The following is a 21,847-nucleotide window of genomic DNA, read 5'->3' on the forward strand; positions in this document are numbered from 1 at the left end:
ATGGCTCGAGCGGGGGATACCACATCATGGTATGCACAGACTAGAGCTTGGTTTGACAGACATGGGCTGGACATTGATAGACTCCCACCTCTTCTATATGATACTCAGGCTCCCACTTACACCCTCTCTCTCTCTGAGAGGAACAGAGTCATCAGACAGGAGATATGGCATATTTATATACAGAGGACATGGGTCAGCCTTGCACGGCCACTGCCATCGAAGATGGCACATTATTATACACAGTTCTTGAGCATATCAAAGCAGGGATTCATAGAGATTCCGAGATATATGCAGATCTATATGCCACATCGATTGAGAGTTCTTATTGGACAGCTCAGGGTATCATCACATCAGCTTATGATTGAGAGTGGCAGAGCCAATGGCATCCCACGGGGGGAGAGGATATGCCCCCTTTGCAGATCAGAGGTGGAGAGTGAGGAGCATTTTGTTCTCAGATGCCCGGCATACTCAGAGTTGAGATCTAGATACACATTGAGCAGCTCACTTCAGGGATGTATGACTGATATGGACCAGAGATCATTTGGCCGTTTTCTGGGAGAGGCATGGCACATCAGAGAGCAGAGCACACAGCGGGTCCCAGTCAGAGAGGGGCCCACCCAGACGACTATTACACAGTTCTTTCAGACAGACAGAGTGAGAGCTACTATACCAGCCTCCAGCCAGACCTCCGGGCTCACACTACAGCAGGCTGAGGACCAGCGTACCCGACGCCGCACGAGGATCCGGGGGTTTCGAACCCCACAGCCACACCGACAGGAGATCCGGAGGATTCTTGATCTACATCGACAGCAGACTGAGATCCGACGACACTCGACACATTAGATCTCAGATCTCTAGTTTGCTCTTTCTCCACCGCCGATGTACCACATCCTGCATCCAGGAGGGATCACCTGCTATTATCGACTTCGACGACTGCTACTACATCCCAGGATAGTATATCTCCCTGCATCTGTTACATATACACATCGCACCACTTTATCACAGCCGACAGTTGTTCCCCTATCACAGCCGACATTTATTCCCCTTTTGTAGCCATTATCTGGAGTACCAGAGCTACATACGCACATACACATATACGACACTTATCACACTCACAGCACCGTATTTTCAGTTTCCAGTTTTTAGCTTTTCATTCAGCACTTTTATTTTGGATAGCTGGACCTCATCAGTTGTATCACAGTTTGTCTCATAGGCCAGTTTTGGTCTTTAGAAGACATTAATATAACTTTCTTTCTTTCTTTCTTTCTCTCTCTCTCTCTCTCTCTCTGTCTCTCTCTCTCTCTCTCTCTCTCTCTCTCTCTCTCTCTCTCTCGTAGCTGGTTTTCGATGACACAGGCAGCTCGTGACCGCCTCACTAGAGGATACTCAGCATTGGCTCTTATGGAGCGACAGTGTCATCAGGCATATTTCCAGGAGCCCCGCACCAAGGGGTGGCTCTTTGATACTCTAGTCACTCCAGCACTGATGTATGGAGCAGCTATATGGGGGCCAGGCCTTGCCGATTATGTATGGAAATTGATGGAGAGACCTCAGGTGATCATGATATCTAGATTGATTCGCAGCAAGGCCTCAGTCCCACATGACATTGTGCGAGCAAACTTGCCACACCGCCCATGCTAGTCGAGGCATTATTTCAGACAGTCTGCTTGCTACACAGATTTCAGGATATGGACAGAGATCGCATTGCATATAGAGCATATATGGCATCTCAGGAGATGGCTCGAGCGGGGGATACCACATCATGGTATGCACAGACTAGAGCTTGGTTTGACAGACATGGGCTGGACATTGATAGACTCCCACCTCTTCTATATGATACTCAGGCTCCCACTTACACCCTCTCTCTCTCTGAGAGGAACAGAGTCATCAGACAGGAGATATGGCATATTTATATACAGAGGACATGGGTCAGCCCTGCACAGCCACTGCCATCGAAGATGGCACATTATTATACACAGTTGTTGAGGATATCAAAGCAGGGATTCATAGAGATTCCGAGATATATGCAGATCTATATGTCACATCGATTGAGAGTTCTTATTGGACAGCTCAGGGTATCATCACATCAGCTTATGATTGAGAGTGGCAGAGCCAGTGGCATCCCGCGGGAGGAGAGGATATGCCCCCTTTGCAGATCAGAGGTGGAGAGTGAGAAGCATTTTGTTCTCAGATGCCCGGCATACTCAGAGTTGAGATCTAGATACACATTGAGCAGCTCACTTCAGGGATGTATGACTGATATGGATCAGAGATCATTTGGCCGTTTTCTGGGAGAGGCATGGCACATCAGAGAGCAGAGCACACAGCGGGTCCCAGTCAGAGAGGGGCCCACCCAGACGACTATTACACAATTCTTTCAGACAGACAGAGTGAGAGCTACTGTACAAGCCTCCAGCCAGACCTCCGGGCTTACACTACAGCAGGCTAAGGACTAGCGTACCCGACGCCGCACGAGGATCCGTGGGTTTCGGACCCCACAGCCACACCGACAGGAGATCCGGAGGATTCTTGATCTACATCGACAGCAGACTGAGATCCGACGACACTCGACACATTGGATCTCAGATCTCCAGTTTGCTCTTTCTCCACCGCCGATGTACCACATCCTGCATCCAGGAGGGATCACCTGCTATTAGCGACTTCGACGACTGCTACTACATCCCAGGATAGTATATCTCCCTGCATCTGTTACATATACACATCGCACCACTTTATCACAGCCGACAGTTGTTCCCCTATCACAGCCGACATTTGTTCCCCTTTTTTAGCCATTATCTGGAGTACCAGAGCTACATACGCACATACACATACACGACACTTATCACACTCACAGCACCGTATTTTCAGTTTCCAGTTTTTAGCTTTTCATTCAGCACTTTTATTTTGGATAGCTGGACCTCATCAATTGTATCACAGTTTGTCTCATAGGCCAGTTTTGGTCTTTAGAAGACGTTAATATAACTCTCTCTCTCTCTCTCTCTCTCTCTCTCTCTCTCTCTCTCTCTCTCTCTCTCTCTCTCTCTCTCTCTCTCTCTCTCTCTCTCTCTCTCTCTCTCTCTCTCTCTCTCTCTCTCTCTCTCTCTCTCTCTCTCTCTCTCTCTCTCTCTCTCTCTCTCTCTCTCTCTCTCTCTCTCTCTCTCTCTCTCTCTCTCTCTCTCTCTCTCTCTCTCTCTCTCTCTCTCTCTCTCTCTCTCTCACACACACAGAGGGAAGTGGAGCTAAGCACTCAAACACATCACCAAGCAAAGGCGTTCTTCAAACGCCTTGTGCGGAAGAAGAAATGAGACTACCTAACGAAAGCAGAAGCAGAGATATATCAGCTATTTTTGGGGCGGGATAGCAAGAGTGCATGGAAGATGTTTCATGAAAGACAGCCCCCCATACAGATTACATCACCAGATGCTTGGTTTGACTATGGGAGACAGTTGTATGACCTGCCATGACAGCCATCTTTGCAGCCCCCACAAGCTTGTAGGCCAACACAGTGGTCTTTCTTCACATGGAAAATGGTTAGGGATGCAATCTATAGATTACAAAATGGGAGGGCACAGGATGAGGATGGACTAGTAGCAGAACATTTCTCACATGCTGGTGACATATTAGCACCCATATTAGCACATATGTTCAACAGAGCAATATGTGAACGTTTCCCTATGAGTTGGTCAAACAATACTATAATTCCGCTATTTAAAGGTGGTGATCCCCTGATTCCTAGCAACTACAGGACTATCATGATCGGTCATTCTTTGGCCAAGATATATGGATCTATATTGGAGCATGAACTCAGTGAGTGGGCTGAAATGCAAGGCAAGAGAGCACAAGGACAGGCAAATTTCAGACGAGGATATACCACACTGGACCATATTCTCACACTTAGAGCCATTATTGAGGAGGGTCGAGCCCGAGACAAGAGGATCTATTGTTGCTTTGTAGACTTTCGCAAAGCTTTTGATACAGTGCCTCGTACACGCATCATGCAGAGATTGCAGGACATTGGAGTACCAGAGGGTATACGATGGGGTGTCTATGCATTATATGAGGCAGTGACAGGTCATGTATGAGCACCTGAAGAGAGGATTGATAGTACTATAGGAGTGAAACAAGGATGTCCACTTTCACCCACATTGTATGGTCTATACATAGATGAAGTGTCTGATTACATAGACCGAGGAAGAGGAGCTGGAGCCAACTTGGCAAGGGTGTTGATACCGATATTACTGTATGTAGATAATATTGTTCTCATTTCAGATTCATTGGAGGGTTTGCAGTGCCATCTAGATGCTTTGCACATCTTTTATAGAGATAAAGACTTCACAATGAACCTTGGGAAGACCAAAACCATGGTTTTCAATACTTCACCAGCATGGGTGACTAGATCTATGTACCAATTCACATTTGGGGGAGACATACTGGAGCATGTGAGGGAATATGTCTATTTGGGAGTCACTTTCTCTGGCCCACGTTTTTCGTTGAGAGGGGCATCAGAGGCACGTCTGGCACGTGGATACGCAGCACTAGGGGCACTTGAGAGTCAATGTGCTCACATACAGTTCCAGGAGCCCCGCACCAAGCTTTGGTTGTTTGACATCCTAGTCACACCTACATTACTATATGGAGCAAAGGCATGGGGTTGCAGCTTGTACCATAGGCGCCTTAGCCCACTCACTGATCAGATTGGAGTAGAGAGGGATTATTATGATGGCTGCAATAGCATGGAAAGGCCATTGATTTTGATGATAGCACGCATGATTAGGAGTAAGCCCTCCACCCCACACCCCATTGTCAGAGCAGAGCTAGGGGCAACACCCATAGTCATGGAGGCACTCTTCAAGGCAATGACCTTTTGGCACAGACTATGGGAACTTCCATGCCATAGATACTCTAGATTGGCACTAACCTCATCTAGACAACTAGCAACAGGAGGCGAGAAGAACTGTTGGTTTTCACAGATGGCCATTTGGATGACCCTACATGGTTTGGATATTGACCGTCTTCCACCTTTGGATTATAGCCTTGACTGCCCTACACTTTCTCTCAACCGATCAGAGTTGAACCAGGTGATCAGAGCTGATATCTTGAGGATTGAGACGGCAAGGACATGGATCCACCCACCACTCCCTCTAGGATCGAGGATGGAGTTCTACAAGAGTCATTTCTTGTGCCTCTCTGATGATCGTTTCACTATTCGGCCAGCATATATGGACACCCATCTCTCCCATAGCGTACGGGTTGCTATCAGACAGATTCACACCTCCTCACATAGGCTCTAGATGGAGACAGGCAGATGGACAAATACCCTAGCAGAGGATAGGACTTGCCAGCTTTGTGGTCAAGAGCCTGAGATGGAGGACCAATACATATGCAGATGCATACTATACTATGACATACGAGGACGGTACCACTGCATCTTCCGGGACTCTCCTAGAGCTCGAGAGGCGCCGAATTGCACTACTGCGAAACAAGAGGCCAGCTCACCTAGAGGGACACACACACAAAGCAGTGATAGACTTCTTCTACAGAGCCGACCCTACTGACACTACCAGCCTTGCAGAGGCAGAACCACCCCCGCCAGACACCTTACAAGCCACACTGTGGAGTCACATTGGATAGAGCCATTTCCCTTCCTCAAGCACGACGACCCCGTCTACCAAGACCGCGTCCGAGGAGGCCACACCATAGTCGGATTAGATTCATTATCACGAGACACCACAGACTCACCACCAAGCATATCAGTGAAGCAGCTAGGGACCGCATCATACCTGAGATCATGTGCAGATCTTGAGACCAGCCAGCCCATAGTCTCCACCACACTTTTGTACATGGCTAAATAAGATCTGGTTCTCCTTTCCTTTCCGTTTCTTTTCTATTGATAGAACAACATTACACATGGTTCAACCCTAGTATAGCCCCATCGTATAGTTATTTTCAATATTGTTTCATAGGCCACCCACTTACTTGTAATGTCATCTCTACCTTACTGATGAGATGACATTAGACATGGATATAATCTCGATTTTGTCTCATAGGCCACATTGGACTTATGTAGACGTTAATCTCTCTTTTTTCGTAAAAGGTAATTGTATTAATTACGAAAAAAATACAAGATTACTTGATTACAAGAACATGATGACAATCCAAGCCATCATGTAAGGAGGTGCTAAGTACTACAAGTTACAATTTCATGGCAAGGATGCGGAGGAAATTGCCATATGCCAAGGACGGAAGTCCTCCGTAGAGAGCAAGTCAGAACGATGGAGAAGAGCTAACTGCCAATACAAGAGGCCCTTAAGCCTTACAATATGCCGCTGAACATTATGGGCGGAGTCAAACAGAAAAGCATTCCGAATGGTCCAGTTATGCCAACAGCCCCAGTATCGAAGAAACTGATACATGAGCTTCATATGTGGCTGTGCGGGAGTAGGGTATTTGGGCTGGGCCAAAACCCAATCAAAGGGGCGCAGTGTGATACCAACCACCCCTCGCCAAACGGCCGACAAAAATAACCAGACTTTCTTAGCGACGGGGCAAGAAATAAATCGGTGTCGGGCGGATTCCATAGTAGTGGTGCAAAAGAAACAGGTGCCATTGGAGATTCGTCGCTTGGAGAGAGCCGAAGCAAGCGGAAGACCCCCAATCATCACTCTCCAAAGAAAGACTTTGTATTTAAAGGGTGTCTTGTTGACCCAACCCTCCATCACAGTTGCCCGCCACCATGACCGGGATTTGCGCAATCCCCATAAAGCATTCGCTTTAGTAACTAGCCATTGATTATCTTTTATCAGAAGATGATACACTTGGTTAGCGGAAGCTTTGCTCAAATGCAGCCGTCCTTGTAGGTCCCAATCCTGCCAGGGATGATCCGAAGCAAGAGCAGGAAAGGGTTATCTGCTCTGGATCACCGTCAAAAGCTGTTCCCATAAAGGCCTATATCCACGAGGGATCCTGAAAAGCCGTCTAGCAGTACGAAACGATATAAGCACATTGCGACTGGTGAGCCTGGCATCCGCAACTGAAGACAAGCCCAAACGTGCCATTCGGTTGAATTGCGGTCTAAGCTCATGTTTACCTTCCCACGAAAGTAAACGCGAGACTGCCAGTAATTCCAATTGAAAAGAGTTAGCACCCAAGCGATCCTCCGGTGGGTGCCACTGAGCCTTTTGAAGGACGTGTTTCCAGGAAGACACCAAATGAGTGAGTAGCGATGAAGAAGAACTCGAAAACCGCGAATCAGCATTCAGAACGTGCTACCAAGAACTCCGGAGTTGGGTATTGCCATGCCGAAGCCCATGGCCCTCGAGGAAATAACGGGCGATAGCGACCCACGGATGATGATCATCCGAGCACATGGCGCGGAAAAGGGACCAACGAAGTGCCTGCATGTGAGTTTGGGCATCTAAAATAGCTCCGCCACCCATGCGTTTGGGGGTGCATGCATGCGACCAGGAGATCCAGGAAATACCTGCATGCAATGAATCCCTCTTCCATAGCATGAAGCGAATAGACTGAGTGAGAGCATTCAGAGTCGTAGGAGTCCAGGGCAACAATGGCAAGAAATATGTGAGCATTGGCAACATAATGATCTGGGCTACTTTGAGGCGGACATGAAAAGGCCAGGCCTGAGACTTCCAATACATAAACTTGGCCACCATTTTCTGAGAAATCCACTGCAGAAGCTGCTTTGGGGGAACATCAACACCCAAAGGGTATCCAAGATGCCTGACAATGGAACCTCGAGGAACAACCAGACCCTGCCAGTCCAAGGACTCCAAATCCGACTCCGTGCAGCTTAGAATGGCTGATTTGAACACATTGATACGAAGGCCTGACGCCTGACCAAAGAGACCCCAAACATCCAATGCTTTTCGAAGGTTATCCTTGTCCGCACGCAAAATCATAAAAGTATCATCCGCCAGGGATTGGCTAATGAAGTGTTGTCCTGTAGGAAGCGACAGTCCGGCCAACTGGAAGGAGGCGGCCATATGTGATAACATGGAAAGAACTGGATGTGTCGCAAGGGCAAAGAATAAAGGGCTCAAAGGGCACCCCTGTCGGACAAAACGGGCAAGGACAAATGGCTCAGTAACACCTCCGTTCAGGATGACTCGCGAAGACGCCGCAGCGCTAATGGTGTAGATCAGACGAGACATCCGAGCACCAAAGCCCATAGCAGACATAAGGTCAGCAACGAAAGACCAGTCCAGATAGTCAAAAGCCTTTTCCAGGTCCAGTTGAATCAGTACCATCTCTTGATTAGAATGCCGGGCATAATCAATGGTCAATTGGGCATTCAAAACATTGTGTAGAATATTTCGGCCCTTAATGAAACCATACTGGAGAGGGTGCACAAGGGCAGGGAGATGCTTATGGAGCCGATTCGCCATTACTTTGGAAAAGATTTTGTACATTGAACCCATCAAAGAAATGGGGCGCCACTATGTCAACTTAGATGGCGAAGGAACTTTTGGAAGCAGTTTAATAAGTCCTTGTTTCCATGAGGGAGGCATGATCCCCGTTTCCCACACCTGCTGAAACAAAGCCTGCAATGGTTTCGCCAGTTGGGTAGCGAAAGCTTCAAAGAACTCATTGGTGAGACCATCCCAACCCGGGCTTTTATCTTTGGGCAAGTGTAACAAGACATCCATAACCTCTGCTTCACCAATATCTGACTCCAGAGTAGCTTGCATGTCCTGCGGAAGCTAATTGCGGACCAGGTCATAAAAAACCGAACGGGCCTGAGTAATTTGGGCGGAAGGAGGAGAAGCGGAACCGAGAAGGTCACGGAAATAATTCCTGCACATATGCACAATAGTCTGTGGATCCAGGATAAGGTGGCCTTGTGCATCCTCGAGTCTGGTCATATTCTCTCGAGCAGGAGAGGCATGGAGAGCTCGAAAGAACTTATGGGTCTGACATGCACTATCTTGCAAAGTCTCTATCAGATGTTGCAATTTGGCCTGCTGATACGATTTCAACTGGAATTCTTTAAGAAGATCGGCCACCCGCATGGCCAGTGCAAGCAGAAATGCATCATCCGGAGTGTCCACCAGCAGGGAGCGAACCAAAACCAGCAGGTCCTCCGCTGCCTGTCGACGGCGCCAACAAAGAGAAGCATGATAGATCCCATATTGCCGAGCAACCCGCTGCACATTAGAGAGCAATCTTTCGAATGACGCAGTGCCCTGAGAGGAAAAGTCCAAGAGGAATCTGTCAAGCAATTGCTGCATATAGCCCTGGAAAATTGTATGCTTTAAGTAGGACGAGTTGAAACGCAAAGGGAGTCTCTCCAGAAATTGCTTGAAAGGGGCAATGGGTTGTGCAAGCAACTCAAACTGCAGAGGGAAATGGTCCGACAAGACATATTGCTGCAACACTTTTATTTCGAGCATCTCAGGCAGAAAATCATCATTCTGCATGATATATATACGGTCCAACCACGACCATGTTGTGACATACTGGGCCGAATGGAAAGTAAAGCCGGAAGAAGACGGGTGTAGCCAGGACCAAAGATCTTGCTTAAGAACAGCAAGAGCCAACTCTTGCCACATACGACTTTCCGGCGCATCCATGACCGACTGTTCCGATGTAGACTGGGAAGAATCAACACACATATTGAAATCTCCCATGAAGAAGCCTCGTCTGCCAAGTGACAAGGAAGTCTGCAAAGTCTACCAAAGCTCCCAACGAGATAACGAGTCATTCGGAGCATAGAGGCCAAGTAACCATAGGATTTCCCCTTCGAATAAGATTTCAACCACCAGAAAGCGGCCATGAACATCATTTTTGACAAGAACAGGCTGATATTTGGCATGCACAATCATGAGCACACCCGAGTAATGCATGGCCTGTGTTCCTGCATAGAACAAACGAAAGCCATGGCAATCCACAACTTTACCAGCATCACTGTGACTCTTGTGCTCAACAGCACACAGGACATCCCACTGATTCTCATACAATGCAGTCCACATGGCATGTTGCTTGTGGCGAGAACAAATTCCTCACACATTCCACGTGGCTATTTTCATGTGTATACAAAACACAATCAGGTACGAGGCACCGCTTGCCTCGATTTGACTTTGTCGGCGAGAATATCCAGGACTCCCTCATCCAAGAAATCTGCCAACACCGCAAAAGAGTTCTGAGGACTAGATTTGGAAGTAGACGGCAGATCTGCGTGCTTGGGGTTGGAACGTGGGTAACGACGGTCCCACGGAGTAATAACGTTGCCTCTTGTATCAAAAGCCAGCTGGGCAGGTGGACCCTTTAGGCGATCCGAATACATTTTCCTGGCGGGCTGATGACGGGGAGCTGAAGAAACCATAGCAGGAGCAGAGCGCTCGGAAGACATCATTTCCTTCCTGCGCATATAGGTTCGCATGGAATCCTGTTGCCTTTTTTTGGACGAACTTCAACCCAATCAGTGGCACGGGAATCCAGACCCGAAACCTGTTGTTTGCCTTTGGCCAGAACTTGGGGCGGGTGGATAGTATCCAACGACGGAGCATCACACACCATATCTTCCATGGGCGGAGCAACATGACCCGTATCTGAAACGTGTTGTTGCTCTGGGCATTCAGCCATAAAGTGCCCCAACTGTCCACAGGAAAAGCAATGGCCTGCAAAATTGCCCCATTTCAAACGAAAGTGTAACGGATCCATACCAGAGCAATTGAGGCGTAACCACGCAGGCCGTTTCCTTGCAGTATCCCATAACATGCACAAGCGGTTGCGATTCACAGCCCTGAGACTGGGAGGGACCAGAACCGTGCCCATAGCAGCCATAGCATCCTTCAATAGCGGCCAATAAACAGCCGGACAATTTTCCACTTCTACCCACACAGGGCATTCACGTTGCAGGAGACGCTGGAAATCTGCCATCGGGCGCCAGGGAACCACATGAACCAACCGACGATCAAAAAACAAAGGCAGTTTAGACAGGAGAGCAGTACGGTGCATCTCTGTTTTCAAGAGGACCTCAAAAAAACCGCGGGATCCAACAAAAATCTCTTCAACACATTCCCCTTGTAGCAGACTCTGCAGCCATTGGCGAATACGGGAAAGCAGCGGGATGCGACCAGTGAAGAAGAGTCTCACCGCGCGATCGTAAAATACCGAAAAGGAGCGCAGGACAGCTTTTGGGTCGACGGTAGCTTCCAGAACATCGTCTGGAGCAAAGTCAGAGAAGGCTTCCTGATTATGTTGAACATATTCACCAAGCAGAGTGTTGGCAAATTCCAACAGATGCTCCCAGTCCACCTCCTGAGAGTCCACAGAATCCGAAGCAACCTGCGCATAGGAACGATCCGGAATAACACCTATCTCTGCCGGGGTATGCTTGGTACGTTTACCCGCAGGCTGGATGTCAGGACCCGGGGGCAATTCTTCAGGGCACGGAACCATATCCTCCGGTTCCTCAGCATCAAAGTCCGGGCCAAGTGCTGCCACCGTTTGGTCTATGAAATCCAGATCCAAACCAGCCATCGTGTACGACGAGCTGTTCTCGAAGGACTAACTGACAGTGCAGATCAGTGTCAGCTGCGTTAGAAGGCTGCACCCCTATAAGCTGGTTGCGCACACAGCTGAGGACGACCCGCATGACGTCACATGGACAAGTTGCAGGCGTTAAAAGTCTGGCGGGCGAGGGCAGCGTCTCTCTTTCTCTCGCTCTCTCTCTCGCGCCTTCTCAGGCAGAACAGGACAGGCACTAGAGCAGTGGCTTCAGGCGTAGCCTGTCCCAATATCGCGAGTGACAGGGCACAACCCTGACAGTGCACGTGCAAGAGGGCGAACCACAGGGGGGGCAGAGGACGTCAGGTCTGGACAGGCGACGAACGAAGGCAGGGGCGGCGACGGTCAACAGGGCTCAGGTCCGACTGCAGGACGGGCGAGGCAGCAACGGCACAGGGCAGGGGTCGAGCGCGGGGAGAAACCCTACGCGCAGGGCGGGCGAACGGGCGCCAACCAGACGGACGATGGCGCCAACCAGACGGACGATAACGGGCGCAGGCTGACGCGGGGGGCGAAACGACGAAACGCGACGGTCAGACGACCGTCAGTAGCGCGACAGAATCAGGCGACGCCATCGCGAGCCTTCTCCCCGCCATCTCTCTCTCTCTCTCTCTCTCTCTCTCTCTCTCTCTCTCTCTCTCTCTCTCTCTCTCTCTCTCTCTCTCTCTCTCTCTCTCTCTCTCTCTCTCTCTCTCTCTCTCTCTCTCTCTCTCTCTCTTTTTGTCATACATAATTGTATCAATCACGAAAAAAGTACAAGATTACAAGACTGCAAGACGTAGGATGACACCTACTCTCTCTCTCTCTCTCTCTCTCTCTCTCTCTCTCTCTCTCTCTCTCTCTCTCTCTCTCTCTCTCTCTCTCTCTCGATTGGAATGTCTCTCCAGGGTCGAGTAGATATGGGAAGACATCCCGCAAAATTAATGAAACACTATATGAGGAGATGTTGACCATACTCCGTGCTGAAATACGTACCATGAGGAAGGAAATGGAAAAGGACATACAAGAGCAGGTTCGAGCTGAAATGATGGAAGAACTAAAAAAGGAGATGCAACAAACTTTGGATGCACGCATGGCAGAGAAAGACTCATTGATCTCTAATCTACAAGAAGAACTAGACGAATGCAAAAAGAAACTGGACACACAAAAGGAACCACAAACCACACCGGAACTACAAAAAGAAATGGATGTTTTAAAAAAGGACATGCACACCTATGCAAGTGTGGTGGAAGGCACCCAAAAGAAAATGGAGAATGTTGAGAATACCGTCAAAGAAAATGCAGAATGGATAGATGTGGCAAAAAAGAACAAAGGAATGCATGGCAACAAAGTGGAAGTCATGAATGCCACCTTGGAAGAAGAGGCAAAAAGGCAGGTACGTGCACTCCACGTAAGAGTGGTTGGACTAGACGAGAAAAGCTCCCCAATTGAAGATGCTACAGCTCTTGCCACCAAAATTGGAGCTACAAATGTACCCATCATTGGGGCTTGGGGAGTCGGGAAGGCTGACACAAAAACAAAAGTCCTCATCTTGAAGTTTGGAGACCTGGAAAAGAAGAGAGCCTTTCTCTCTAAGAGGATCGCTCTCAAAGGAGAAAAGATCTACCTAGATGAAGACCTCACCCCAGCCCAGTTAGCCCACAGGAGGGAAAATATGCCACGTGTTCTAGAGGCACGGAAAGCAGGTAAATGGGCTGTATACAGAGATGGAAGAGTCATCATCACAGAGAAAAGGACGGCATGACGGTGCACGGCCTATGAGACCCTGAAGTTCACACTGTGGAATTGCAATGGCTCCCTTAAGACAGATGTAGGTTATTTTGAGGATACTTTCAAAGGTATAGACATTGCTATGTATACTGAGACACATCAATGTAAAGACAGCCGTTTACCTGATGTATATGGATATAGATGGGAAAGTGTATATCGCCCTCAGCCTAGACGGCCTGGAGGGACGAGGGGATCAGGAGGTGTGGCAATTCTATTTAGAGAAGAGCTCCGAGATACAGTCCAAGTGGTACATAGAAATGTAGAGGCAAGATACATGTGGATCAGGTTACGTACAAGCAGAACTCGCGACATGTATATTGCCATATGCTATTTTCCCCCTGCATACTCTAAGTTTGCCCCTAAAGAGGCATCCCCGTATACACCACTATATGAGGACATAATGGGATACATGAGAATTGGGGATGTTCTACTAGCAGGAGACTTTAATGCACGCACAGGAAACAACCAATCTGCTTTCTTTGACACTAGTGATGAGATGTTCAGAGATATTGCATTAGATGAAGTGGGATTAGTTAGATCAGCCCAAGATAGAGAGATAACAGAATATGGAACACACCTACTGGCACTGGGAAGTGCACATGGTTTGGCCATCCTTAACGGGCTACCACAGTGGCCAAGATCTAATGGCTTCACATGTTGGAATAACAAGAAGGGGTCAAGCACAGTGGACTATTTGATTGGATCACCCAACTTGCCACCTGACATAAAAAGTTTTGAAATCTCAGACAGACCAATTGGATTAGTAGCAGACCATGCTATTCTAGCCTTCACAATGCAATATGGGCATATACATGAAGCACAGTCACATATACCAAAATTACCACGCTATGATTTTGTGGAAGCGACCTCACACATATACAGCATTACTGTGCGAGATGCATTGAGGGAGCTAGACACACAGGCCTCTCTGGATGAGTTTACAGGACAGTTGGCCGAGATAATACACACTTCAGCAGCATACGCTTTCCCACACACTACACCGTCAGATAAACCTCCACGAGGTAATGCTCCACAGAATGGCTGGTATGATGATGAGTGCAGAGAGACACGAGCACGTTTTCAGCGAGAGCTGGCACTTGGTATATGCACCCATAGGCATGCTCGAACACTCTTCAAATGGTTGGTACGCAAAAAGAAGCAGGAATACCTGAGCAGACTAGAAACGGGCAGGACAGCAAGAGAGCATGGAAAAAGATGCACGAGAGCCAGCCACCCCTACAAATTACTAGACCGGATGATTGGCATGGATATGCTTGCACACTCTATGATATCCCTGGCCAAGAGCCTATGCCACTCCCCTCAACCTCAAGACCAGCAAATTGCAGATTTTTCACAGAAAAAAAAGTGAGGAATGCCATATGGAAGCTGAAAAATGGAAGAGCCCAAGACCATGAGGGTTTAGTGGCTGAACACTTCACGCATGCCTGTGATATTCTGGCACCAACGCTGGCTCACATCTTTAATAGGGCAGTTTGTGAGGGATTTCCAACCTGTTGGTCAGACCATATTATTGTGCCGCTCTTTAAGAGTGGAGACCCCGCGCTACCTAGTAACTACCGAACTATCATGATTGGACACATGCTGGCCAAGATATATGGCTCTATCGTGGAACAAGCGTTGAGTGAATGGGCCGAGATGCATGGCCTGAGGTCAAAAGGCCAGGCTGGCTTCGGGAGGGGATATACAACTCTAGACCATATCTTTACGTTGAGGGCAATCATTGAAGAAGGCAAGGCATTCAAGAAAAAGATCTATTGCTGTTTTGTGGACTTTCGCAAGGCCTTTGACACAGTGCCACATGCTAGACTCATGAAAAGAATGCAAAACATTGATGTGCCCGTAGAGATACAGTGGAGTATCTATGCCCTATATGAGACAGTGACAGGCAGAGTACGAACACCTGAGGGCATCTCAGATACAGTCAATAGCACCATTGGGGTGAAACAAGGCTGTCCACTTTCACCGACACTTTTTGGGCTGTATATAGATGAGATTTCAGAATATGTGGATAGGACGGGTGGGGCCAGAGCCAGCCTAGCTGGAGTGCTGATACCATTACTGCTTTATGCCGATGATATTGTACTTATATCTGACTCACCTGAGGGACTAAATAGACACTTGGATGCATTATCAGCTTTTTGCAGAGATAGAGATCTTAAGGTGAACCTTGGGAAAACTAAAGTTATGGTATTTAACACTTCAGCTGCTTGGGTGACAAGAGCTGAGCACCAGTTTACTTTTGACGGAGAGCCAGTGGAGATGGTTAGGCAGTATGTTTATTTGGGGGTCACATTGAAGGGACCACAGTTCTCTTGGAGAGAGACATCAGAGGCTCGTTTGGCAAAAGCATATGCAGCCTTAGGGGCATTGGAGAGGCAATGTGCTCACATACAATTTCATGAGCCGCGCACCAAACTGTGGCTTTTTGACACCTTGGTTACACCCACACTCCTATATGGGGCAGCTATTTGGGGTCCGAGTCTGTTTCACACGAGGAGACAGCCTTTGGGAGACCAGGATGGACCAAAGAAGGAATACTATGATGGATGGGAGCATATGGAAAGACCACTGGTCATGATGATCTCACGCATGATACGAGCGAAGAGCTCGACCCCACATGAGATTATCAGAGCTGAGTTGGGGGCATCACCCATGGTGGCTGAGGCCTTGGTTCAGGCAGTGACTTTCATACATAGACTATGGGAGCTCCCCCAAGATAGATACCCACGGCTAGCCCTGGCCTCTTCTAGACAACTAGCAGCAGACGGTGACAAACACTGTTGGTATGCTTAGATGAGTACATGGATGCGTCTACATGGTCTGCAGATTGACAGACTACCCCCCTTTGACTATAGCCTGGATTGCCCTACACTTGACCTAAGCCGATCAGAGCTAAACCATGTGATCAGAGCAGACATACTGAAGTTAGATACGGAGAAGACCTGGATCCGACCCCCCTCGCCCCATGGCACGAGGATGGCACACTACCAGACCCACTTCCTCCAGGTATCTGAGGATGGTTTCATCACCCGACCCAATTACATGGACACACAGCTGCCTCATGGACTACGCACAGTTATTGGTCAGATCCGCACCTCATCCGACCACCTGAGGATTGAGACAGGCAGATGGGAGGGTATACAGACAGAAGAACGCATATGCCCACTATGCGACAGAGAGCCAGAGACAGAGGAACACTACATCTGCCGATGCACTGTATATTACGACATACGAGGTAGATACCACTGTCTGTTTCGAGAGGGTTTTGGACCCCTGAGACGGATCGTGCAGTATGAGGATCAGAGATGCTTGGGATTTTTCCTCTTGGAGCTCCAGAGGCGCAGAGCAACAATTCTACGGAGTAGGAGGCCCCCACAGCTCGGCTCACATAGACAGAGAGCAGTCACTGACTTTTTCATGGATACACGACAGAGTATGGCAGATACCACTACTACTGCCACACAGCCTACAGGAGTACATCATCATTGAACCTCATCTTCCGTAGGTGTCCCTTTGGATAGAGCAGTGGCACTTAGCCGGTCTAGGCGCCCACGTCCACCCGGACGAAGGCCTAGACATCCACACCACAAACAAATTAAAGCCATCATTGAGCGCCACAGGAGACAGATGCCAAGACGCCTCAGCTATGCAGAGATACACCTCCCTAGAGAACAGACATATCATTGATGGAGAGTTTTCCTTTCTCTACTCTCACTTTCAGATCACTGACATGTTTCCCTTTTATGGGACACTATTTCATTTCCTTTTCAGTCTTATAGGCATGTTTTTCATCTTTTTTCTCGTTCTAGATGAGAAACACACCATCATTGTATGTACTGCTTTGGTCTCATAGGCCACATTGGCCTTTTAGAGACGTTAATATACTCTCTCTCTCTCTCTCTCTCTTTGTGGTCATGCCAATCAGGTCACGCCAGTCAAGTCACAAGCGTCTGTTTGAGGTCACAATTGCAGGTCTGTTGTCATGATCTGTCATAGGTCTTTGCTTGAATACGTTCTATGTTTGAGGTCAGGAGTGTAGGTGTGTCATGTCACAAGTCTCCCAACCAAGGTCTGAGATCACACTTACCTGCCCTGCCATCCTCTCTCTCTCTCTCTCTCTCTCTCTCTCTCTCTCTCTCTCTCTCTCTCTCTCTTTTCATGAAGTTTGAATTAATGTATAGAAATACTTACGTCAGGCCTTCTGGTCAACCAAGCACAATCAAAGATTGGCAACAAACACTCATGAAGCCAAAAGGCTAAGAAAACGCCACACTACAGGAACAAAATAAGAGGATCATGAAGTAGACAGAACAGGGATTGAGCAAACAATATCCATGCATGGAGCAGCCACCTCTCCAAGTATCAAGCCAGCTGAAACCATGGAATTAATATGCCATAGTAGCAACCCTCGCACATGACCCACATGACCACGGATGCTCAAGGACCAATCAAAGGTAAAAGCGTTGCGAGTTCACTAGATGTGTTCAAGACCTGTCCATCGAATGAACTGAAAGAGGCAAGGATGATGGGACTATAACCTAGCCATTGAAGGTATCTTGCCCAGAACCCAAGAATGGATGGGCGTTCTTTGACCTGTCAATGAGGTTCATACTTTGGATATGAAGTCGCAAACCTGTCTGGCAGCTAGGCAAGTGATGAAAAGATGAACACAAGTTTCATCACTAGTACAAAAAACACATCTGCCTTGGGATATATTGCGACCACACAGCACATTGCCAGTGGGAAGGACCCCAATAAGAAGCCTCTATATGAAAACTTCTCGTTCATAGGGAAGCTTAGACATCCATAGATGAAGTAGCCAATCATGCCACTTAGCTCTATTGTCACAAACAAACCAAACTATATTTGCTTTCTCGGTGACCCATCTCATCATTTCAGAAAGTCCTTTGGTTTCACAAAAGCCCAATCCAACCATGGCAATAACAGTTAAAAAGCAAACAAGGGGACCAAATCAGCCTGTAACCTCAAGGTACTCAGAAGTATTGACACGTTTGATGAAAAGAATACCCTAGACTGACCCGAATTAACAACATCCTCAATAGTCTTCAAGCCCAATCTTGCCATCCTATTAAATGTATTCCTCTACATGTGCTTGTTAGGCCAATCGAGCAACCTGGACATAGCCAAAACCTTTGCTTGGAAAGAATTTTCTTCCTTTCTAAAATTAGGGAGGCACCAAACAATGAAGAAAAGAATCTCCTGCCACGATGTAATCAAGTGGGTAAGAAAAAAAGAATTTGAAGTTTTCAATGGTTGTGTCGAATTCAAAACCTTCCACCATGGGGCCTCAAAACTAGTGTGTCCATGAGAAAAATAACCTGGCAATGTCTATCCAAAGATGATGCTAAGCACATAAGGACTGCAAGAGGGAAAACTGCAAGGCTATCATATGAATTTTGGCATCCAGCAAGGCAGCGCCACCCAACCATTTTGGCATAGTAACATCTTGCCAAGAGACCCACTTAACCTGGCTGATTTCCTTGCTTCTTCCAAAGCATGAACCGCATGGGCTGCACTAGTTCATGCAATGACTTTTGTGTCCACGGAATCAGAGACGCCATGGTACCGGTGTGGCAAACTGGAGGAGAAGGGAGGGTGGGAGAGAGAAAAAGGATATCTCCCAATGCGCAGCGGAAATGATAGAGAAATCAAATGTTGATGTCGAACCCGCCACCGGTCTTTGTCTTCTTTGATGAGGAGGATCTTTGTGGCTCTTTGAGCACCTCCGCCTCTGACACCATATCAAAATGACTAAGTGACCAGAGAGACAATAGGGTTTGCTAGGGAAAACACAGTGTGTACGGCAAACACTAAGAGAGAAAAGAAACATAGAAGATGATGAAAGAAGTATGCTGATGAAGTGAATTTGATACAAGGGTGCCGTAGCACAAAGGAATCCCTGGAGTACAGGAAGACTACGGAAGAAGCCTCTAAGTCTGCAAACACAGGATAAGGAGGTGTTGCCTGGAGCAAGGAGACTGCCGTCAAAGGATGAGGAGCCTTTGAATCTGCAAACGCAGGGATGAAGAGTGGTACTTACGAGCAGGGAGAAAGCCGATGAAGCCTCCGTCTACAAACGCAAGTCTAATGAGGTGACACCAACTGTTGAAGTAACGTCAAAGGGGTGGGAAGCAGCTAGGAACCAAATGCAAGGTGCAATTGCCTTTGATGAAGGTGACGCCTACTAGAGAGAGACGCCAGATGGTGAGGAACCTCCCTGGCAACCAAACGCAAGAAGGTAGAGCCGCCAAAAGGGTAGAGGATGATGCCAGATAGGGTGGATGCTGACGCCAAGAGAGTGTGGACTCCAAACATAAGGTGTAGGAGCATAGAAGATGCTGTCGCTAACAATGGAGGATGGACGCCAGCTGAAGAGGAGCACATTGCCACCATAAACGCATCCAACTAGAGATGAAGGCTGGCGCCAGGAGAGTGTGGAGATGGTGATAGGAGAGGAGAGAGAGAGAGATGATGGAAGAGAGAGTGTCAGAAGACTGACGAAGAGAGAGTGAGAGTGACGGACTGAAGGATCAGCCGTAAGGATGAATGAGAGAGTGGCCTATAAATAGGCACACTCAGTCTAGGGTGGCACCCCCTTTTTGGGGCTACAAACCCTAAACGTAAACCCTAAATGCAAAAACGCAAACAGCAGGTGAAGGGTTTCTCAACAATACCTACATTTTTTATGCCGTCAGCCTACCATGTCATCATCAACTTGTTGAGTTTGCATTTTTCTCTCCTCTACCTAATCGATACACATCCACACCACACATTGCTACATTTGCTGTTGTCTGACATTTGAAGGCTGCCTTGCTACGTCTCGGGATCTGTCAAGAGTATGACACATTCTCCCGCTTGGCACCTATGCCTTGATCAAGACATGAGAGTTCGAGGTATAGTTTTCATTACTACACATTTTGTTTGTTGCGTGAGCATTGTATATTCTATATCTAGTCATTCATTTAGATTCCATTGTGTTCATTGTCTTTGAGTTACCCTAACCCTGACTGTCTTCTTTTAAGTTTATGCTTTGTCGTACGCTTTCATTCATGTTTCTACATTAGGGTATTTATTCACATGGTATTAGAGCGAGGTTCTCTTCCATGAAACCTTAGCCTTTGATTTGAAAGCCCTTCACAAGAAGCAAGAACAATAAAAGGGCTAGATGACTTCGAACACATCTTTCCCACATCATCATGATGCTGCCGAGCCTAGCACATCAAGACATGCGACAAAGTAGGCTTTACACCTTACTGCTCCATCCGACATGGCAAGAGAGTCTTCAAAGTACCATGGAGTCCACAGATCATACGAGATCTCATGAGCCAAATGCGATCTCATCCTCATTTATCGAGCTCAATAGCAGATTGAATGTAAATTTGAGTTTTCCATGTTATATCCGGTGCACTAGTCTAATGATTTTGCAGGAAGGACAGAAACTCCACAAAGGACTGGCCATCCTAACATGGAAACTAGCATGGAGTACCAACCTTTTCCTCTCTAACACTATCATCTACATCCTTACCTCTTTCATCTTTTCCATATACTTCTCTACCTTCATTTACTCCTATGTCACGTACGCATGTTACTACTCAATCTTTTGATTTTACTTCCTCTTTTCCGCAAGATATCAAAGATGCTCATGATGAACTCTTCAAACTAAGTATCGGTTCATTAGCCCTAAAGAGGATAGGTTTTTCCAGTTGCACTCAAGAAAAGGTAAACAAAAATTGCAAGAATCTGGGGTGACTACTCCTTTATCTTTTTGTTCAGCTTTTACATCTTGTGGTCAATTTGATTTTGGTGATTCATCTTTTTCTTCATTTGCATTTAATGGACAAAAGGAACCTAAGATATTTCCCACATCTACACAAATGACAAATCCAGGGGGGGGGGGGGGGGGGGGGGGGGGTTTCCTTCATCTTAGGCACACCCTTTAGGACCTCGTCTTTTTCTCAGTTGGATGGTGTCTCCATGATGGAGGTTTATCTTTCCATCCCTACACTTTCGGGCTTTTCATGGCTTGGGTATGCCACCCAACCCTCATCAAGTTTGGATCAGTTGGTACAACAGTTTGTCTCTATGGCATTATCTAGTGGGGCTTCTAGTCATTTTGTTGTGCCCTAGCTGACCATTGGATAAGACTTATGTGTTCTTGTCCCTTCATCTCCACCAGCACTTTATGGAAACATTCATGCTTCAGTGTCTCCACATCAATCGGCTCCTAAGCCCTCAGATGATCAGATCACATTGTTTCTAAACAAGTTGCCGAGAAAATACTTTCATTTTGTCCAATAGGTGATCTTACAAAGGGGGCTCTCATTGCCTCCTAGAAGGGGCAGCAAGGGAAGAATAAATAAAATCAAAATTCCAATCAAAATCACAAACAAACTCAAAATCAAAATCAAAATCAAGCAAGTGACCCAAGGAAACTCCCAATCATCTCTAAAACGTGGGTGGCAGAATGTACTAAAGAAAAATCAATATTGTCAGCATTGTTAGAAGGCTG

At 47.3% G+C, this 21,847-nt stretch overlaps 2 protein-coding genes across 2 annotated transcripts in view; one reads left to right on the plus strand and one right to left on the minus strand.

Moving 5' to 3' along the window:
* The window catches only part of LOC148014506 (ABC transporter A family member 8-like), a 123,141-nt gene that overhangs the window by 27,024 nt on the left and 74,270 nt on the right, over window positions 1-21,847 (minus strand). The gene's annotated exons all lie outside the window — the stretch shown is intronic.
* On the plus strand, window positions 4,362-11,562 carry LOC148014507 (uncharacterized). The gene is made up of 3 exons (XM_087667407.1): window positions 4,362-4,660; window positions 4,709-5,078; window positions 11,485-11,562. The coding sequence occupies exons 1-3, from the start codon at window positions 4,362-4,364 to the stop codon at window positions 11,560-11,562; spliced, it is 747 nt and encodes a 248-aa protein (XP_087523533.1).

Source organism: Lygodium microphyllum, chromosome 25 (genome assembly GCF_053477565.2).
Source record: "Lygodium microphyllum isolate KBCC chromosome 25, Lygodium_microphyllum_v1.1.10, whole genome shotgun sequence".
NCBI lineage: Eukaryota > Viridiplantae > Streptophyta > Polypodiopsida > Schizaeales > Lygodiaceae > Lygodium > Lygodium microphyllum.